Below are 22,192 nucleotides of genomic sequence, written 5' to 3' on the forward strand. Positions count from 1 at the left end.
AGCATAAGCAACTTACGAGTGGTCAATACAACAAAAACCTCCCTGATTGGTATAGCAAATTAACGATATTTGTAGGAAAAAAAATCTAATTTATTTCTATCATAAATAACAAACAACATAAATAAAAAACGGCATGTGCATCGTCTTTTATTATTAGATTTAGCAGACTTTTTTTTATACTTTTTGGCTTTTTGCGACTACATTTCTTTCTTTTGAGTAACTATATCTACAAATTAGAATCACTAAACCTAATTTATCACAAATTGTGAGTATTAACATAATAATACTCACAAACTTATATAAAAGTGAAAATAAAAAAAATAAAATTTCTAATACTATATATTTTATAAATACTAATCAAAATAATCATCAATATCAATATCAGGATTTAATATATCATCACCAAATGGTGTCAAATCAATTTGATCAAGGATAAGATTTTCACACATTTCTTCTAAATCAGTCTCACCAATTAGTATTGCACCTTGTAATCTACCATTCTGTATCACAAATTTTATATACTCGAGACGAGGTGTAGTCCTTAAAAGAATTTCATAATTGTTCCCCAAACCCTGACCATTATATTTTCCTAATAAAACTATTCTATACCCAAAAAGAGTAGTGCAGTGAGTGAATAATTCAAAACAAAAGTCTTGTAAAATTTTTTCATTAGTGATTCTTGCATGCATGGCTTTTGCAGCCATGCTGGCCATTTGTCGCGCTTGAGTCCACAGTCTTAGTTGAAACCAATGAGCACCAGGATTCCAAGCCGCATGAGCTACATCACCAGCAGCATAAACATCTTTTATTGTTGTCTCCTGGAATTCATTAACTGAAAGCCCTCCATCTAAACCTATTCCTGGCTTACAATCCCAAGTAAAATTATTGGCTGGTATCACTCCAGTTGCTGATATTACAAAATCACATTGAATTTTCTGTCCATTAGTAAGTTCTACTTCCAATGGATACTCTCCATCTCTTTCCATAACAGAGACTACTTCAACTTTGTATATAATTTGAAGTTCTTGTTCACCAGTTTCATTTCTTATGCTTTCCAGTTTACGATACCAGTCAGGGCCTAATGCTGCAGATTTTAAATCTTTATTCAGGCTCACTAGAGTATCTTCCTCCGTAAATATATGTCTTCTTAGTACAGCGCTTGCAGAAGTTTCTTCTGCAGATTTATTTTTAAATGTGTCTTGAAAGAACTCTGCTGCACCAGGATCTATAAATGTTGCTGATATATAATCATCTCTTATAACCCAAACCTTTTGTATTCCTCTTGTGGCATGAACAATTTCCGATGCAATACCACCATTTCCAACTATAAGCATCCTGCGGCCTGATTTAAGTTTACTCTGAAATTCGTGTACAGACTCTGTGTCTCTAATACCAAGGATTCTTTTACTATTATTTGAGTCTGAAATAAGTTTTGGTATGCCACCAGTACAAATGCATAGCACGTTATATTCCAACAATATGCCTCCATCAGTAGTAACCACTTTATTAACTGTATCAATGTGTGTTAAAGAATCATAAACAATAGTAAGGTTTGGGTGTATCCTCTTTAAAGAACTTGCCTCCGTTTCATGGACATCAAATTTTACTATGGTTTTGGCAAAAAAACTTACATTGCTTACATTTTTAACTAATGAAGATGCAGTGATTAAAAGAACACTTTCCTCTGGATGCAGTATGGCTAAGGTATCAACACAGGTTACTCCAGCAATGCCTCCGCCTACTACCACATAAGTTGCTTTCATATTTGACATTCTTGTAATATGGCAAGTGTGCTATATTTGTAAGTTTTTGGTGTTAATATAAATCATTTTGTTTATTACTACTGCTTTTTATATCGTTACTTAAAAGGAAAAGCAAAGTAAAGTTTTAAACTAAGAATTAATATATATATATTCATATACTGACAAACTGATCTAAGAATGACTTGATTGTATGGAAGGGCTTGATTGTATTAAGCATTTTATAGCTGTATGTCAGCTGTCAGCAGTCAAAGTCATCACAAAATGTTATTTCGGCCAATATCGGTCCATTATTGTCAAACCAAATATTTCATTAATGAAACTGTATTGTGATCAATCTTGTAATCAATTAATTTATTTACGTAAATAATTATAATTATGTAATTTAATTAGATATCATAAATGTTTCAAATTATTAAATAATTACTCAAAACGAAACATGTTCTGTAGATATATATGTGGTAGCAAATTAATCCAAATATACACTTAATGATATGACTTGTGTTTAGTAAGGATAATGTTTTATTGGATCATAGTGAGTGCAGCGGCCTTATGGCTGGCTCTGACATGGTATTTCCCAATAATGTTTTGTCTTTTGTACTTAGTATTGTTAACTATATTCCTAGTATTAGGTGTATTTGTTTTGACACTTTGGGGTCATGTTTCTCTGTCTTCTCCCCATCAAACTTCTCTATACTTGCTAGACAGAGCTGAGAAAGAAGTACGACAACTAGACGAGATCCGAAAGGTTTGTATTCCTAACTTAAAATATATTTTATACATACACAATACACAGTAATCCAAGTTGTTGGTTTTTATACAAATTGTAAATAATGACTACATTTCCTCTAAATTCTAAGAATTTATAATTATATAATTTATAATTTGTATAAAAACCAATAACTTGAGAGAAAGATGGAGAGATAACTTATTTTTACAACTCTCTTTGTAGTCAATAGTTTTGGATTCACCTTATCTTACCATCAAATGGAAATTAATGTTATTTTTATTGTTATTTACTATGCTAGTGGTATATGAATATTTGGATAATAAAACCCTGTGGTTTTGTATCATATCTATATCAAATTATTATTACTCAGCCTAAAAATGATAATTAAGAAGGGTAGTATTCATTATTATATGTGTATAACAATATATAGATAAATATACCATTTTGATAAATTTGTTTTGCAGTAATAACTGTAATTTTAATTTTATAAAAATTAATGACACTGATATATATTATTATCAAAATATAATGTTTATAACTATATAAAATTGTACTTTAAATCAATGTTAATATCAACTCCTCGTTACTATGAGTCTGCCATTATTAATACTTAAGAATATTATATATTTATATTGTATTTTATTATTTGCTCCTCAGGAAGACCAAAGTAGTGGTCTCTATTCAGCAAAGAAAACTCATCTGCCTATAATATTCAGCCGCACTGTGGACAGTCAGTTACAACAACTAATTGATTATATGCTAAGAGACTTTGTCACCTGTTGGTTAAAGGAGTTATCACATAGACCGGAGCCTGTAGTAGATAAATTAAAGGAACATGTTTGGGGTGCCATACAGAATCTCTATGAGAGACTTCTGAGAGTTGATGCAGAGAAACTTTTAGCTAATGACATGGTTATTAGAATCACACAACATTTTGAACGTATACGTATTGCCAAAACTTATGGGTGAGTTCAGTCATTTTTTTATTGGGATATAATGGAATAGTTTATTGCTTGTAACTGGTAATGGTATATGCTAATGGAGCATTAGTGGAAGATAATAGTATAACCATGAAGTCAGGATCTGTAACCAAAATTTCACTAGAAAAAACTACAGTAACTACTAGGGGATGTACATTAACATTGACCTCAGCTTCATTGCTAGCAAATAGATATAAAAATAGCTAGCTTATCCTGTTCCCTAGTTCTTTTTTTTCATGTCATATGCCTAAATGAATTAATTGTATTTGTAACATATAAATTATAGACTATGTTATCTTTGAACAATATATCTATTTTATGTAATGAAATATGTCATTCCACATGAAATAATACCTATTTATTTTATATACTGCATTGTGTAAGACATGCATGTATAAGTTTATTAAGTATACATGACTGTCTGTTATATACTGTTTTAAACTTGACGCGGTTATTATTTATAAGTATAATTAGTAAAAATCACGGGATCTTACCACGTTTTATATTTATTTGCTGAGTTCCCGATACTTCGGTAGTGTTTCAACATTAAAGTGTGTATTAAATGTACGTAAAGATACTGTGAGTACAGTTTGCCGAGATGAATATCGAGCGAGTTCCAGTAGTAGCAACAAACGAAGATGTGTGAAAGTAGACGCATATGTCTGCCCATAAAAAGATTTCATTTTCCATCTACCTGCTGCTCTTCAGTTTACCCGTGATCATGGTGGTTGAAGCAGTACCGAAATATTGGGAACTCAGCAAATAAATATAAAACGTGATTTTTACTAATTATACGTATGACTGTCTGTTGGCCCCTAACTTAATGTACATTTTTTTTGTGGTTCTTATCAAAATGATCATATATTTTAGTAACTATTGACCCTTGTGCAATGATTTGTTCAGATCAGAGGTAAACCAACCACCTGTGTTTGCTTTGGCTCCACACTTGATGACTTTTGAAACCGAACTACACTACTTACGCCAGATTAGTGAACTGATTGTAACATGTCTGATGCCTCGCTGTTACTCACTGTCGCCTACTTCATACCTAATGACAGAGATATTGGCTTGCAAAGGTTGGTGCTCATTCCATTTATTGACAAGTAAAGTGCTAAACATCATGACTGAGTGATTTAAACGTAAGGTCCTGATTTCAAAATTATGGACACCAAAAAAACAAAAACGTATTGTATCACTTTATATTTCTGATTCAGTCTCCACTGAAACTATCATTAAACACCCTTATCAAACCAACTTAATCCGATAGACGGCGGTAGGCTTACCCCTACCACATTGAATGTAATTATACCTAGGGAAATATGTCAAGTGTTGTGTTCACTACAGATCGACATTTGACAATGCCTCTGATTACCCTATTTGAATTATGCGTGATAGTACATTTTTTATTGATTTATAAGGTTTTGTTTGTACGAGAAATCCATTTTGTTCATAAAACAACTGAAGTAGAGACAGTCTACTATAGATCTATAATGTCAAATAGAACTTTGATTTTATTTTTAGCATACTTTTTTTTTATCAACATAAACGTAGAAACAATTGTATTTAAATGGTACATCATATTACAGTACTTCTTCCTGCGATTGATCTCATAACAGAACCAGACTATATAAATCAGAAGATAGTACAGTATTTGGAAGCTCAAAAAGAAGTGAATGCAATGCATGTTAGAACACACGAGTATGCGAAAACGTTCGAAGATTACATAAGGCTAATTAACAACTGCAATAATGTTGACACGCTGAAACGGTTACGGTGAGTGGGCAACTGCATTCATTTCTGTTGAAACCGAGTGTTGCACAGATATTTGTATGTAGCTGTATTATTTTAAGAGGCGACTATTCTATACTCCTCCATATGTACCTTTCGTTCCCAGCCTTTTTTTTACCAATTTCTTTGTTTTTAGCAGGACCACAGATTAAAAGAAAAAATATTGTAATCTAAAAATAACTACTTATATTAATTATACCTCATTAGAAATAAAGAGTGTAATTAACTGATCGGCTTATATCATATTGTGATTGATGACTTTGCTTCCTTCTCCGATTACAAATATTCCATACTACTAACATGTAATTAAAATACATACATAATAATAACTTTGAAATTTGAAATCTTTGGCAACTAATACTGTAAATGTAGTACATATATACTATTCATTGTATAAGGATCGCCTTGACAATGCCGAAATGACAAATATACTACTTACTAAATAGTAGATTATTATGAAAGTTCACTTTGTCTTTCAATTCACTTTGTCTTCAAAAAGTTCAATTGTCCACAAAGTCATTCATCATCTGCTTCATCCTTATCCTATTTATTTGGGGTCGGCGTAATATGTTTTTCGTTTCCATTCATCCCTGTTCGCAGTCATCGCGTTATTTACTTCCTTTCTTACCATATCATCTTTCACACAGTCCATCCATCTCTTTTTTGGCCTTCCTCTGGCCTTATAACCATCCACATTCATTTGTAACATCTTTCTTAAAATATTATCATATATGTCCACAAAGTCATTGTGGGCTAATATACTGACTTTGATTACAAAAACCTCTCTGAATTCTTATTAATACATTACCTACTTTTACAGTAAAAAGATAAATAGTCCGCTATCATCCACACTATGCTACAGCGCGCTGAGTATAGACAATATTATTTATAGTATGCATGATAACAATGTAGTCATGATATACCGGTAATAAATCTTGATATACTGTTTATTTGTTATATGTACTGTCAACTATTTTAGATATGACATCGTAACCCAGATAATGCAAGCCACTACCTTACAAAATGTCAAAAGGGCTAAAGGCATAGATATCGAGGCAATAGAGAAGACTAACAGTCAGCTTAACATAAGCAGACAACAGATTGCAGATGCTAAAAAGCTCAAGCGATATATTACTCAACTGACAATAGCAAAGGCCGAGTGTGAAGATGCGCTGAGGAAGGTGGGCTGGGATGGAGCTTTTCCCGCTGTGGAGTCTGATAATAACAAGGTACTTAGCAGAAGTAATTACATAATTGCTAATTTTACCTCACTGAATACCACCTATTCCACTGTTTTAGGTTGACTGAAAGAGATCTCTTGTAGAGATAAGTCCTCCTTTGGTCTATTCTTCCTTCCTTTGTTCTATCTGTACAAAAAAGAATATAAATAATTTTTACCAAGTTAGAATTTGTAAAGCTTATTTATTAAGCTTATTTTATAACCTGTTTCGATTGATGCGTAAAAGTCAACAATAGCTCGATAAAACACTGCTATTATATACCTGTTTATTTCAGACTATGCCATTACATAAAGTGATGGAAAGTGTGACGGGGCGTAGATATCTATCTATGTTCTTAGAGACCATGTGTTCCCAAGGCCTAGTCGGTTTCTGGATGGCAGTGGAAGAATTGAGGCACAGTCCTAGAAGTAGTTGGCATCAATTAGGTGCCGAAATTTTTTATACCTATATAAGATCGCCCAGTGCTGAAATCAAAGTAGATAAGGTAATAAAAAAATATAATAAACTGTTGTGTTTATTTATTGATTAGGTTAAAACTGCACTAAGGAGAATAAAAAATTTAAACAGAGTCAAATATATAGTTATTGTTAAGTAAGCATTTGAGTTATAATAATTTCAGAGACCAATATTATCTCCAACCTCAATTATTTTTAAGGAAGACAATATAATGATGAACCCGGCGCTACCGGTTTAAGCTAGCGGGGGCTCAGTGGAGAATGACATTAAGTCAGGTCAGTTAGCTAATCTTGATAAATGGCAATTACTATAGTTTCCAGGTGGAACCGCGTGGAGGTCAACCTGACATAGTATATTGCTAGTAATCTAGTCCACATTACTAACAATCCCTTTCCGTCTTTCAACCTCATTTGATAATTACAAAATATGATTGTTGAATTATACATAAATTGATTCCAGGATACTAGGAAAAGGATGGAAGCATTTCTATTAGGTGATAAAGGGCCAGAAGTATTTTTTGAAGTACAAGATACAGTTGTGGACACAATTCAAGAAAAATATTATTCATCGTTTCTATTAAGTGACAAGTATACTGCATTGATTGCGGAACTCGCAACCGAAGAAGCCAACAAAGGTATGAAATATATATCCTTTAAAATTACCTATAATAGCATTTAGGTTTGTGGTAGCTTCTAAAAATTTTCATCTAAGAACCTAACCACCCGTTACTCGTTTTATACCTGGGAACATTATATTTTACCCACTGCTAATAGGAAATTTAGTAAAGGAAGAAGAAATACTTTCCAATAAATATAAAACTGTTTAAGAAATCATAATCCATTGTGAAAAGTATGATTCTCACATTTGGATTATAATGAGCATAAGCATTTTTATACGGCGGCTTTCCAGGGGGAACCGATTGGAGTCAACCTGACATGATACATTGCTAGCAATAGGTTCATTAGAAAGTTCATGAGTCCATAAAATCCTTTAAAGAACTGTTTAAATCAGTCAAATAGTTTTGAGTTTGTGCATAAAATCAAGTATTTCGTCTTTATAATAATAGTATAGATAAAAGATATTTTGTTTTAGAATTAAATTGTGAAAGATCGCCAATAGAGGACCGTCAGCTGTCGAATGAGTCGGCGTCGTCCGCGGAGAGTGTGGGGGGCGCACTACACCTCACCGAACACTCCACGTACGCCAGGAGAAAGCTCGATCAACTGCAAGAGAGGCATAACAACAAAACACAGGTAATCACTTATTTGTAATATTTTAAAATTTACACTCGTTTTTGCTTCATTATTTTTATAGCTATGTACGGTTTTATTAATTTACTATGTTTCAGTCGTTTGTGACACTTGTTTCGACTTCTTCTGGAAGTCATCTTTTGGGTGATTGTGGGGCATTCATCATAGCGTTTCTACTCACAATGATATCGGTCTAATTGTACGGTCTGGGAGTGAAGGAGGGGTGGGATTATTTTGCACTATATTTTTATATTCGTCATAATTATATGAAATTATTTTATTAAATAAACAATACAACAAACAAACCTTTACACCGTTATGCAATTATTTTTAATTTTATACGTATTCTACATATTCTAATTTGATGAAAAAGTTATTTCTATTTTTCTATCCCGTTTACACAATATGACACGTTCACGCCATCGAAGATTTGGGCAGAATTTAATGATAATTACGTACGTAAATCTGATATATAAAGTTTAGTCAGTCAAGTTTTATTTTGTCTATATAGGCATTAGCAGCGCTCCGTGCCTCACTGAAACCGGAATCACCAGCGCTGGCCATGTTAGCCAATGAGGTCGAGAAGTTGGCCGGCGAACAAATGAGGTTGGAAGCACATCTCGCACGAACGGACACATGGGCGGAACATTTGGGCAATTGGCGAGCCACCGTTCACAGTGCTGAGGTATATATACGAGTATGACGTATTTTTACCTTAAATAAATAATTACTGGCGTTATATAAAATGTATTTATTACAATGTGACTGAATATCTGAATTCCAATGAAAAAATATGACATAATACTGTGATTTTTTAATTTAATTTAAATAATTAAAATTGTAATTCTGACATAATTATCATACAAATACTTGTGATTACTAATGACATGCTATTGTGTAACGAAATATGTTACATTTGAGAATAAAATAGTATTAAATATTATTATGTTATTAAGTATATATATTTTTTTATTGTCAAATGTTGACAGAGTAAAATAACATTCACTCAAGTTCATTAAATTTAAAAAAACGTAACAGGTATACAGAATTTGTATAGTTAGATAGGAACTGAGGACCGCTGGAGTTCTATTGGGTGGTGATTGGGGGAGTCAATATATATTATAGTATATTTCTTTTACTCTTTGCGTTGTTTCGCAGGAAATGTATTTAATTTTTTTTTTATTTAATTAACACAATATAAATTAAATGTACAAAAATATTATAAAGATGAAAGTCTTTTTTGTTTGTAATGCATTATCAGCGAATATACATACAGCGGGTAACTAGAATTACGTTGGATCCTATAAATGCGGTTCATTCTATTATTTTCGTGTAATTTGATTCACATACAAACTGACGACACGTCTAATTATAACTAGTTCTGTTTATGTATATAGTAGCTTCATATCACGTGACCATGTGACCCGCGTGACATCACTCATACATTGCTATTCCAGAAGAATATCATATCTCCATATCCTGTGATTTCACTGGCTTATCTCACCTTACAACCGAAACACATCTTACAAATTAAGGTGCTTGGCGGCTGAAATAGGTGAAACATAATCTACCTGTCTAATTACCTCACATTTGGAAGTTATAAAAATATATATTACTAGCAGACCCGGCCACGCGTTTCTGTAGCTAAGGTTCTTGAATAATATAATTTTGCGACTATAAATTTAGATGTAAGCTATCCTATCTTTCAAGTTGAATCAAATTGCACAAAACATGCCAATCAAATTTGCAATCGGTTCAGTAATTTAGGAGTCCATCGCGGACAAACAACGTAACGTAATTTTTATATATAAAGATAATTAAATATATTACCAACAGGTCATAGATGAATCTAAACCACCACAATTCGTAATAGTCGTGCACATGGCTGAACAAGAAGCTACAAATGGCGACGACAGGCCGGAACAAATATCAACCGGCTGGGTGCTACTGAGGACTCTTAATGAATTTCAGGTATTTATATGTGCAATCATGTTGAAATCTACTTTTGCTACAGTTTTACGTAATACCTTAACTTTGTATATTTAATTAAATTTCATTTGTATATCTAATCATGTATCGTTGAATGTTGTTTCTGTTATTTATATATTTTCATTGTGCTTAAATTATCAGTTTCATGTAAATATATCGCTAGCCTTAACTTTGCATACCCTTTGAGAATAATTTTTTTTTAGGAATAAAGAATAAGAATACCAAGAGTAATAATCGAAGGAGTGGTTGAAAATGTTTTTATAGTATAAGACTAAATAGTAAATTATTATATTATTTTTTTTTTCAGGAACTACATCGAAAACTTAGGCCTATGTGTTCCGAACTTAAAAACTTGGAGTTGCCGTCGAATTCGTTTAAATTTTTATTTGGAAAGAATGATAGAAATTCATTAGAGAAGGCTAAAATATTAATTCAAAAATATTTAGAAGTAAGTCAAATACATTTATAATTCTAATGAAAACGACAAGTAAATTATTAGTATATAAAATATTTAATTCAGTTATTGCATTCGGGATCCTGGACTTATTGTTTTGCGATTATTATTTATTGTAATTCAGCTTATTCTTATCTTGTTTATTATTAGGTATGTATTCTTAAACTCAAAGCAGGAAAAATAACAATGCTACAATGTAAAATAGTAAGTTAAATATAAAATATATACTGATGATTAATATGACTGGTTGCGTTTGTACATGAGTGTGTGCGAGTGTATAAGACACAGATAAAAAGATTAAGGTGTGTGTGTGTGTATCATTATTCTGAGAATCACTTGTTAGAATTTTAGATTAGAATGTGCGATTGCTAATAAAACTTTTTGCCTTGAAAAATACTTTATGTACATTACAATATATGTGTTGTATGTTGTACATATAAACAATCTGTTGTAAATTAGACAGTATATTTAAATTCTGTTCCGTAATTTTTTGCATATAAATTAATTTAATTTAGATTCAGAATTAATTAATTTAGTTGTGGATCTACTGTTATGTATTTGCCATTATACATTGTGCATTCTGACGGTATTTGTATAGATATAACATTCTATATTCTATGTAACATATACAAAACTCAATTACAATATAATAGTGCCGATTATATTATTTCCAGTTTGTTTTAGAGGATGATCGTTTAAATCAATGTGAAGCTTTGTACACATTTCTAAACCCAAGCTCAGAATATTTAAAACAGGGCGATTTACCAAAGAAAAAGAAGTTTTCTTTACCTACGTTTTTCAAAAGGTGAGAAAATTTTGAAATATTTCTTTTCATATGACATTGAACTAAGGCAACGGTAGTATATATTATTTGTTTTATTTACTATATATATCCTGTGATAGGCGCAGATTTTTTTATTTAGTTTATTAAAATTTTTAAATGGCAATTTTCATCCACAGCACAAGTAGTGACGCTACAAATAGGTCCTCTCAGGAGAAAGAGTTATTCTCACATATCTCCGCCGACGAGGACGAAATATCGATGTACCTTGATGGGAATGGAGCTGATTCCACAAACAAAAGTATGACTAAATCCTTATGAAATATTTATTTTGTATTCCTAAAATCGTAATTATTTATTTACTTGTCATATAAGCACAACTTCGGAAAAATAATGAAATGTTTATTTTGTATTCCATTAATCATAATTATTCATTTACTTCTCTTATAGTGTAAGTTTTTATACATACGCACGTATACAAGATAGGTAGGTATACAAATATTGAGAAGTAAATTGTCAAAAACCTGTTTCTAAATATCGTATTATATAATGAACTATTATAATATTTACACGGCTTTGGTTACCAAAAATTTGTTATAATTAAGTTATAACAAATTCTGGGTAACCAAAGCCGAAAAGTAAAATTTGATATCCTAAAAAATAAAAATTGTTGTCGTTGTTCTGTATATAAATTAGTAGTAATAACAATATACGGTTACCCCATATAAGATAAAGTACTTAAATATTGAAGATATTAACACTCTTTATAACAATAAAAAATATATTTAAATTATATATTCACTAGAAATAGACTGTAAACTGTCGTCTGTGTTGGTGACTCCTATTTGAGCCCCGCAAATTCAGTCCCGCCTATTTCAGCCTCCAAGGCACTTGCTTTGTAATCTGTGTTTCGGTTGTTCGGTACTAGCCAGTGAAATCAAAGGATATATGACAATTGTCATGACACATCTTAGTTCTCTTGCTCTTGAATGGCAACGCATGAGTGGTGCCACATAATAACGTGATGCTCTTCATGTATGATATATATTCGACGGTTACCATATATATCAGACTAGCTATGTATATATACATATAGCAGACCCGCGACTGAGTCCGATTGGAATTTAACTTTAATTTTCTAAAATAAAAGTTGCCTAAGTTATTTCTTATTACATCAGCTACCTGTCAATGAAAGTCCTGTTAAAATCGGTCCAGCCATTTGAGAGATTATCCAGAACAAAGAGATAGACAGACAAAAATTGTAAAAAATGTTATTATGGTGTATGTACCGTATTTATATTCATATGCATGTAGTAAAAAACGGTTATTTCAATATTACAAACAGACACTTCAATTTTATTTATATATTTAGATGTGACCGCAATGGGTGAGGAGAGGGACAGTATAGCGGAGCCGTTGTACGCGCTGCTCAGCGAAGTGTTCGACATGCGCGGCGTATTCCGCTGGCTACGAAAAACATTAGTCACTTTTGTACAGATTACGTACGGAAGAACTATTAATAGGTAATACATTTTCTATTTTTTCTACAGTAAGTGTTGAATATTTAATTAAATTTGAATTTGATTAGAAAGTAAAGATATAAAATCTTTTTTCAACACACTTGTTTATAAAGTGAATCTAATTTCACAGGTTTACGATATATAAAGCAGCTCTTAAACACGTATAACGCAAATAGTGAAGTTTGATATTTACTATTTTTATGCACTATTTGCAATTTTTTTTCTCAAGTTTCGAACTGATGACTGCACGGCGTCAGACAGTAGGGGCGCTAATTTAAAAAGTGAAATGGCGGGAAAATAACTGTTCATTATAGTTTTATAGTTGAGTTTATTTAAAAACAAGTATGTTGAAAAACATCGTACGATACCTTTTGCTTTTTAACTTACGTAGTTTCCTATTTAGGTAACCAATATGTAAATTTCAAAAGTAACTATAAACTTTATCTTTTCAAACAGTGATAGGTTTTGGTAGAATTTTTAGTTGCTAAACAACTTTAATCAACTCTTTAATCGAAATAAAACGGTCCTAATTTTGTCAACACATGTGTATCAAATATTGCATTTTTTAGGCAAATCAAGGAGACAATATCTTGGCTGTTTTCTGAACAAATGCTGCATTATTACATAAGTGTGGTGCTAAAGTCGTGGTGGCCGGGTGGCGTCCTCAGCGCGAATATTTCTAATAGGAATTTTCAAGATAAAGGTATGTGACTCGTCATACATAATGGAGTGTTACGGTCGTAGCCATAGCATGAAATTAACTTCTAATATTAGACTTCCAGAATTAGTTTTGTACTGAAACATTATTTAACCGTTATCATTATTATAAATGTTATAATTAATAGACGACATAATACTTGGATGTTATCGAAGTTTCATACATTGATAATTTTTTTATGATTTGGGTTTCGCCGTTGAGATACATCTTTATGTCATACCATTTATCTAAACGTTCTCGAGTCTGAACTGTATTAGAACTAAGACCATCTGCGGTATGTTACCTATTTATTTTATCGTAATCCTTATTCTTAATTAAACATCATTGGGTTAAATCATGACCCATAGATATGAAATATAAACCAAAGGTATAAGTTTTAGAGACATTTTTCATTTAAGTGACACTTAACCGATTTATTAATAATATTTCTTATTCATGAGGCAACTAAATGAATAAGTGTAATTTAAGGTATAATTACATAACACTTGAATGTGTTTTAGACAATTTATGATAATGTTTTTGTTATTTGAGTTTCATCAGATTTGTTTTGTTCAGAACACACACGGACACTAGCGCTGCAGCAGCTCAGTGAGAGCGTGGTGGAAGCGCTGTCGTCGCTGGTGGGTGCGCACGCAGCCGCGCGCGGCGCTCACAAACTGTTTCACACGCTGCAGGACGTCACACATAACAAACAGCTGTTCTATGTGAGTATCACACGTTCTTAACAAATACGGATATTTTACCTAGGTAGACTTTGAAAAAGACGGTTGCTTTGCACGGACCTATATCAGCTGCCAAGCAATTATACTAATAGTAATCATCCCTATTTTCTCAAATAATGAACTGTCACAATTGCTGCTTATAATAAAATTAACGCATTCTGTTAAACGCGGTAAAATATTACAATAAAAAATTAATATGGCGGCATAAAATCTTAGACCTCCGGTATTGCAACACAAGAGTGATGTCACAGACATCACATGATAACTTGATGTCTGTGGTGTGTATAGACGACAATTAACAGGTGGGCCATAAGCTTCTTTACTATTTCAATAACATAGACAAAATATACTAGAAGTGACTCTTGGATGTCAGTGTCTACCACATGCGAGACTAAGTAACCTGTACTTCTGAGATATACATCTGGGATAACAATGGTGAGAACCGATGTGTAAAGGAAATTGGACAATTGAAATGCCATGTCGTCCACCCAATCTATTCAGTGAAAAGGAATTTAATAGAAATAATCTTTATGCACATAAACTTAATATAGGCATAGTTGAATATTATTTAATTTTACCAAACAGAGTTACTTAAAGTAACTTGCTTGTTGCTCGTTTAAATAAATGTTGTTCATTACATTTTTATGATTTGTGTAGATACAAACTGATAAATTTAAAATTATTATTATTTTTTCCCTTATATCATACCTAATACATTGTTATTGTGTACACGTTAAAATATTTGTGATCTAAAGCCTAATATCATATATATCGTACAAATATATCTAAGAAATAGGATCTTTTCTAACATCCCATAAAATTGAATGTCTGTAAATATTACATTAAATTATTTTCAACTGTTCTTTAATTTTTGACTTGTTATTCGTTTCCATATATATATGGATTCCTTGATTCAATTCCTACTTTTAGCTATAAATGTGGTGTAATAAGTATACTCTTTTGTTGATTATATTATGTTTTAATTATATGTAACTTATGTGAATTGGTTTTAATCGTTATGTTTTATACATTGTTTACACTCTTAGTTTTAATATCGCAAAAACATTAACATTCAACTACAAATTCGCATAAAATGTTTTATTTCATGGCGACTGGAACGCGTGGGTAGATTGTAGCCGACGTCATTATCCAGATTATTTTTATATCCAATACATGTAAGATATATTAGCTATGTTATAGAGCGGAAGAAACAAAATATTAGCACACCGATTAATATAACACAAGATATTGGACCAAAAATATAAAGAGCTAAGCCTAAAATAAATACAATTATCACAGCTGCCTTTAAGTATAATTTCGTGTTGGTATTCTTAACTAGCACCACTACACGCTCCGGAGATTTTCTCACGTATGATATTGTCTGAAATAAAAAAAATATATACTTATCAGAAACAATATATAACAATTATTCTCTGCACCACCTATGGTTGACTGGTAGAAAATGCCGCATGGTGTTAAGTCCGCCAAATGTACTATACTATATATTATATTGTGTGCATTAAAAGTTAAAGTTAAATATAAAGAATAACATTGCTAATATTATAGAGATTGAATTTTTTAATGCCATTATTTCTAGTATATAGGCAATATCATATACCTACGTATATTATTCTTGTCTGACAATTGATTTCGTGACAGGTATTTCACTTAAGTATGGGATTAAAATTAGCCTTAGATTAATTGTTATCTTTGAAACTATGAGAAACATATACATACAACATATAGATACTTACACTGTAATACGTTAAATTGTCTATGTTATTTACAAACAATATCTTTTCGCCGAGGATAGTTTCTGTAAATAAAAATATATATTATTATTATTTAATTTTCATAAAATATTTTAATTTTCATAAATCATTTGTACATATATATAAAGTAATAAATTTATTAATTCTGAATTGAAATAAGTCTCGTCATCTTAACGGTTCACTTAATTGTCATTTACTGCAAAGGTGAATAAGAATGGACAACTACATAGACAACTTTCTTTCTAATTCTGGATAATCGGTCAAAGCCGTGAATAACTACAGTGTATAGAAATGTATTTTATTGTATTGTAATGGTATATATAACTTATATAAAGATTTAACCACATAAGTAAAGTTTATATTAAAAAGTAATGTACTCCACTGTTACATGTGTATTATTATTACATAAATCTTTATACGCTTTCATTACTTTTTTTCTAACCTGGAGCGCTATAATAGTTTATTTCGTTTAGTTAATTCTACTAAAGTCCTTATTTTTTCAAAATAAATGCAAAGAGATCATAATATGTATTTGTGTGACGTATTCAATAAATGTGTTTGTGTTAAACAATATTCTTATAGTACTGACCACTGCTCCCTACTCCAATACTATTGAGTTCATCTAACTCTCCCTTTCTAATAGTTATTGTGTTATAATCTTCACTGTACCGGTACATCTCCGCAGACAGTATGTCTGTGAACTCATCGCACCTTTTCATCGTGTGCCATCTTCTTTGTATTTCATTTAGAAATAAGAATGCTCTCGATCGCTGGCAGCACTACAAAAATAATTATAAAAATAAGTTATTGGTAACTGTTAATTTAATTAATTTTAATTTGTTCTGGGGTCTAATTTTATTTATTGCAAAAAAACTTGCATTATTTTAACGATTTTGGCAAAAATTATTGCGCATATAAATTTATACAAATTTTTGAAAATCCTTTTATTAAAAGCGATATGAAATAATGGTAGATTGCTTCATTTAAAAATAATTGCGTGTCTATAATTTCCAATATACGAATTAAAAAAAAAATTATCCTTTAAAAATATATTCAATCTATTTTATACTAGGTTTAATTATACTTACTTTGTCTGTAATACAAAAGTAGAAATATTTCTCCTGCACGATATAGTGAAGCAAATAATGTCCATGGGAGTATGTCATTTTGTCATTACCGCATGGTATTTTAGAGAGCACTTCCTCAACAATTTCCATAAAGTTCCCATCGCACGAAGCAAATTTTGATAACAATCTTTTATCACAAGCCACCGCACTAAATAGAATAGGCATTTTAATAAGTTTAAAGTTTTTTTGATGTGTCACTATTTAAAGTCGCGTGCACTGACACCGGGAAAAGAATTTCATTGTATCCATGAATCGTCTAAATATAAACACATTCACTGCTATATTGTATTTAAACTTCTTTTGATGCTAAACTATTGAATGTTCACATGCTCTATGTAAAGTATATGTAATAATAAAGTTATTGTATGAATTTCTTCACTAAAAGCACGCACTTCTCGCTCGCAATCCGGTAGTATTGGTAACACCTACGCCTCTCTCGTAGTTATGGAGTATAAACAGCCACTATCATACAAATCTTGCGATCGCATTCTAAAATTATTACTTTGTCCGCTCGATGCTAAAAACACACTTGTCAGACTCGAAGTGTCACACGGGCCGCCAATAAATTCGATACATTACGACAACTGTTCGCGAAATACACTATTTTTTAATCCGTTTAGTCAGACACCGTCTTCGATAATCGCATTACCGATATATTCAATTCAAATTCTTTATTCAGAAACAACATTAGAAAATATTTACAAGTCAATTAATTACCTACTGTGTTCTAAAAAGCAGGATAGCTATATGTATAATATATCATTCATATAGTAAATTAATAGTCTAACGCAAAAAATCCAAAGAAATAAATTTCATCGTTCTAGCTTCAAAAAGGCCGAATTTTTATATCGTATTTTATTTTACCCCCTTAAAGGTAACGTTATTATAAAGTTTTTGTTGTATTTTATGATGAAAAGAGAGGAAGGGAGACAGGACTATCAGCAGATAAAGAAAAAGTTTTTTGTGTAATTGAAACACAAGCAAGTTGACGGTCAACCTGGTGGTATGTGACAATCGTTGAATCTCTTACAAAGCATGGTTAGCAGTAGTAGGTGAGACAGGTGTGAGTAGTCACAGACGACTTTATGCTAAGTCTACATATATAGCAAAAAAAAAAAAAAAGAAGTGTATTAAGATTTAACGAGAATGACCAGTATACTCATAATGGCAAGAATTCCTCCGTCAAGAGCCGTGACCAACAATGAATTAATGAATTTTTTTTATTATAAGTATTCAATTATATTTATTAAAATAAGTACTGTATGAAATGTTTGTATTTTTTCCAGGAACTATTCGAATTGGTTCTGCTAGAAGTGTTCCCTGAACTAAAACGTTATCATTGAAGTGTCTATAGGTAAGAAGGAAGCACATGACAATAGAATAATTGATACCAAATGTTTATACACTGTCTTACAGGGATTTTATCTGACATTTCTCACTATCTTTGATACTCTATGAGAAACATTCCTTTTGTATATTTTTACTACTTGACTGAGTATATTTTTTATAATAAGTTATTTTTAAAATGGAGTAAAAATTAAACTTTTAATTATTATTTGCAATATGATTGCCATATATCTCATTATGTTCTACTAATTAGTAATAAGTTATGATTACAATTTGAAAGGTATATGTTACTTAGAATTGTATTATGTAAAGTTTTGTTAGAGGTTTGTGCCAAAGAATGCACTCGATTAAATTATCAAGGTTCAGGTTTTATATTTTTTCAATACAGATTATTATTTTAATATAACTCATGATTGAAGGGAAGTGATATAAGATGGAGCGACACATACAAATCTAGCCCATATTCATTCAAACACTAATTATCTATTATTCTTTCAAAGTAGTTTCTTGATTTGAAAGAATGTGACAAAACACTATAGTTAAAGCTGAACTAAAATTTATTTAAGGAGTTTGGAGAGAGGTAGCAAAGCTGTATACAAACCATTTTAGAAACTTGAACATATGATACAATATATTGTGTAAGTTTAATGTTGTCCAGTGCAGGTTTTTGAGATTAAATAAAGTATTTCTAATGTAAATCTAATGGGATGGTGCCTGATCTGTTTACGGCCTTAAAGCAATGAAGTATTATCCCAAGTGTAAACTGAAAAGTTACCTGATTTTATTTACCTAAGTAAATTTATAAATTCGTTTTAATGGAATTATTATTTTAAAATCTTTATTTTCGTTTTATATAATTATAGCTTTTACGTAAACTATCAATTTATTTATGATTGATTAAAAAGTGTAGTATAAGGTTTGCAATTCCGTATTTTAATTTCATTTCAGCTGGAAAGTTGACATAAAAATGTCTATACAGTTAGATCTCATTGTAATTTTAGCCAACTTGTAAAACATTTATGTATATATCCCAATAATAAGTTTATTTGCGGACAACGTTATAATTTGTTTTTCATACTACTTTCTTGATGTATGATAGCGTAGCGGATTTTGATTGCCGCATGCATCCTCATTTAATGTGCGAATACTGTAACTACCAAGTAATTTTAAGTAGCTGTGACGTGGTCGAGTGGAATGAGTAGTCTTGCTCACTAAAATGTTCAGACATGTGGCGGCGTAATGGGCCGGGTCATTGGGCTCCCTAAAATATGGTCGAGCGCAGTGATGGCTGGCTCATCCGTCATACTCGTGAACGAGTGCTGCTTGTAGGGACTGGTCTGCTCTTATCACTACGACTGATTTAATCTTATTGTATATTTATATTTGACCCAAAAAAAATTGTGCTGGTTGGTAGTTTGTATTCACACATTTCGACTTGTAAATGTAAACTTATAAGGATTATTTAAAAGAACAACACACAAGTTTCTTGCTCGTTCTACTTGTGATGAGACAGCTTTCCGAACAAGCGGTAGTTAAAAAAATTGTTATGACTATTCAAAAGTGCTTAAATTAAGTTTATTTGAATAAATGATTTTCTCTTCTATTCTATTCTATAAATAATACTAATGTGCTGAAATTTTTATTTTTAACTAGCGAATATCAGACAAGACAGAGAGGTTAATTGATTTGATTTTATTATTATTTATTATTTTGCAATTAATAATTAATATGTACTTGTGTATATACATAAGTATACTGTATGTACTTATGATATATAGTCATACTTTAAAAATATCTTGATAGTATTTGCCGCAAAAATGCAGGAATGCATATTGCTATATATGATGCAATAGCTGAAATGCGGTAAAGCAGAATGCGTGGTTCTAAACTCTAATTACTATTAAAACGACACATACGTAATATTATTCTGTGATGTCCGATGTTTTATTTATGTCAACAGTTGTCACTGTCTATAATGTGACTAGGCGGTTTGTCGTTCCAAATCGTGCATATCAAATGCGTGAATTCTACGTTGAGAAGTGGCCTATATATCCAGATTACTCTATATCAGTGTTTCCCCACGTGGGTCCCACGCCCCACAGGGGGGCAAGTCGAACATAGACTCTATTAAAATTAATACGAATATCAGTTTTTTATTATATGTTTGGAAAAGTTTCATTAACAATTTCTTAGTGATTTCTTCCTAAAACCTATAATTTAGGTTTCTTTTAGTGATTAGAAAGTTTCTTAAGTGAACAATTCAAATTTTTTATGTTATAAATTTTGTAATGTATAGAAGAATAGGATATACATAAGAATTTTAAAACGGGGAGGTAGGGCACTAAAAGTATTGGGAAACACTCCTCTATATCTTTATGCAGTTTTCTTGCATTTGCACACTGTAGACAAAATGGTATGATGGTGATAGTAGTCTAAACCCTTATGTCCCTCAATAGGCCTGTAAATGATTTTTGTGATGATGAGTTAAAAAGTAGAAATTTTAGTTGCACCTATAATGCATGTGATACTCACCATCTATGTATAGTCACCAAATTAATTATGATTATGAAAATTAAGAAAATGGGTGCATTGAGCAATTGTTACAATAGCACTGTATAGTTCTATTTCACTTTTATATTAGGTATTAGACGAAAGTCCTGTTGTAATGTCTTCAAGAGTATACTTTAAATATTGATGATAGCTAGGTAACAGTGGTGGTATTTTATCAGAAGCTAAAAATTATTTAACTAAATTCTATTATTTAGTAATATAGAATATAATATTAATTATTACTTTTTCACGCCTTACAGTATATATATAGATGAATGTATATACAGTTGAATATTTGGTGTTCTTTTTGTTGTTGCCATACTATAGCCATAAATGCAGATGTGGATATATAAAATAAAATGGTCTACTTGGACGCTATAATGACGCAGAATAAATGCTATGCATGTTATTTGCTAATAGATATATAGTTAAATATATTATATATAATTTTTGTGACGTGTCATTATGTTGCTACTTGTCTTGCCACAATGTATGTAGACCATACTTGCTATATCATTGATGTATCGAAGTTATTCGTCGTATAGTAGAAAACGAGTGAATGCAGTATTAATCCCATAAAAATGAGAGCTTAAATAATTGTAGGCGATATGACATTGAAGACAGACTGAGAAAAAGTGTTTATGCACAATAACTCTTTTTATATTATCTATGATTTATTTATACTTTTTAAGTAGAAAAATGTTATATATAAGTTATTCTATCTTCTTCTGTTCTATCCCAAATTTTCGTTAGTCATTATAATAATTATTTTAAGATATTCCTTAGTTCACAGTCTGATGAACGAAGCATCGATCAAGCTGTTGCATTATGTTTATCAGATTAAGAAAGAATGTCACGCTGGTTGTACTTATAGAAAGAATGGGTAAAAGTGGAGAAGCGAAAGAGGTATATCGAGCAAGAATTTATGGAAATGTCGGTATGGCATGCTTTACGATAAAATATACCAGGCGATCTTGTATGACTTGGAGCATTGATCTTTCCATTCT

General features: G+C 31.2%; 3 protein-coding genes across 4 annotated transcripts; 1 reads left to right on the forward strand and 2 right to left on the reverse strand.

Annotated features, from left to right (window-relative positions):
• Positions 1–198: 198 nt before the first annotated feature.
• On the reverse strand, positions 199–1,907 carry LOC131853313 (pyridine nucleotide-disulfide oxidoreductase domain-containing protein 1). Its single transcript, XM_059204173.1, has one exon. It carries the CDS (start codon positions 1,770–1,772, stop codon positions 354–356), a length of 1,419 nt encoding a protein of 472 aa, XP_059060156.1. The 5' UTR covers positions 1,773–1,907; the 3' UTR covers positions 199–353.
• A 256-nt stretch (positions 1,908–2,163) lies between these two features.
• LOC131853165 (sorting nexin-25) lies at positions 2,164–19,499 on the forward strand. 2 transcript variants are annotated; one of them, XM_059203989.1, is made up of 17 exons: positions 2,164–2,508; positions 3,148–3,455; positions 4,374–4,546; positions 5,057–5,243; positions 6,238–6,487; positions 6,774–6,983; positions 7,415–7,589; positions 8,048–8,208; positions 8,717–8,890; positions 10,042–10,176; positions 10,502–10,642; positions 11,323–11,453; positions 11,609–11,730; positions 12,802–12,952; positions 13,519–13,652; positions 14,223–14,371; positions 18,575–19,499. In XM_059203989.1, the coding sequence occupies exons 1-17, from the start codon at positions 2,278–2,280 to the stop codon at positions 18,629–18,631; spliced, it is 2,889 nt and encodes a 962-aa protein (XP_059059972.1). In that variant the 5' UTR covers positions 2,164–2,277; the 3' UTR covers positions 18,632–19,499. The 2 variants fall into 2 exon arrangements, with proteins under 2 accessions (XP_059059972.1, XP_059059973.1); XM_059203990.1 differs by lacking the exon at positions 2,164–2,508 and having other exon boundaries at positions 3,302–3,455; positions 4,379–4,546.
• LOC131853167 (vesicle-associated membrane protein 7-like) lies at positions 15,470–17,879 on the reverse strand. Its single transcript, XM_059203991.1, has 4 exons — positions 17,250–17,879; positions 16,751–16,940; positions 16,144–16,205; positions 15,470–15,770 (listed from the first exon to the last, which is right to left on the reverse strand). Exons 1-4 carry the CDS (start codon positions 17,451–17,453, stop codon positions 15,579–15,581), a joined length of 648 nt encoding a protein of 215 aa, XP_059059974.1. The 5' UTR covers positions 17,454–17,879; the 3' UTR covers positions 15,470–15,578.
• Positions 19,500–22,192: the final 2,693 nt, after the last annotated feature.

The sequence above is a fragment of the Achroia grisella genome, unplaced genomic scaffold (assembly GCF_030625045.1).
Source record: "Achroia grisella isolate CSIRO2021 unplaced genomic scaffold, CSIRO_AGI_Agris_v1 utg900, whole genome shotgun sequence".
Classification (NCBI taxonomy): Eukaryota; Metazoa; Arthropoda; class Insecta; order Lepidoptera; family Pyralidae; genus Achroia; species Achroia grisella.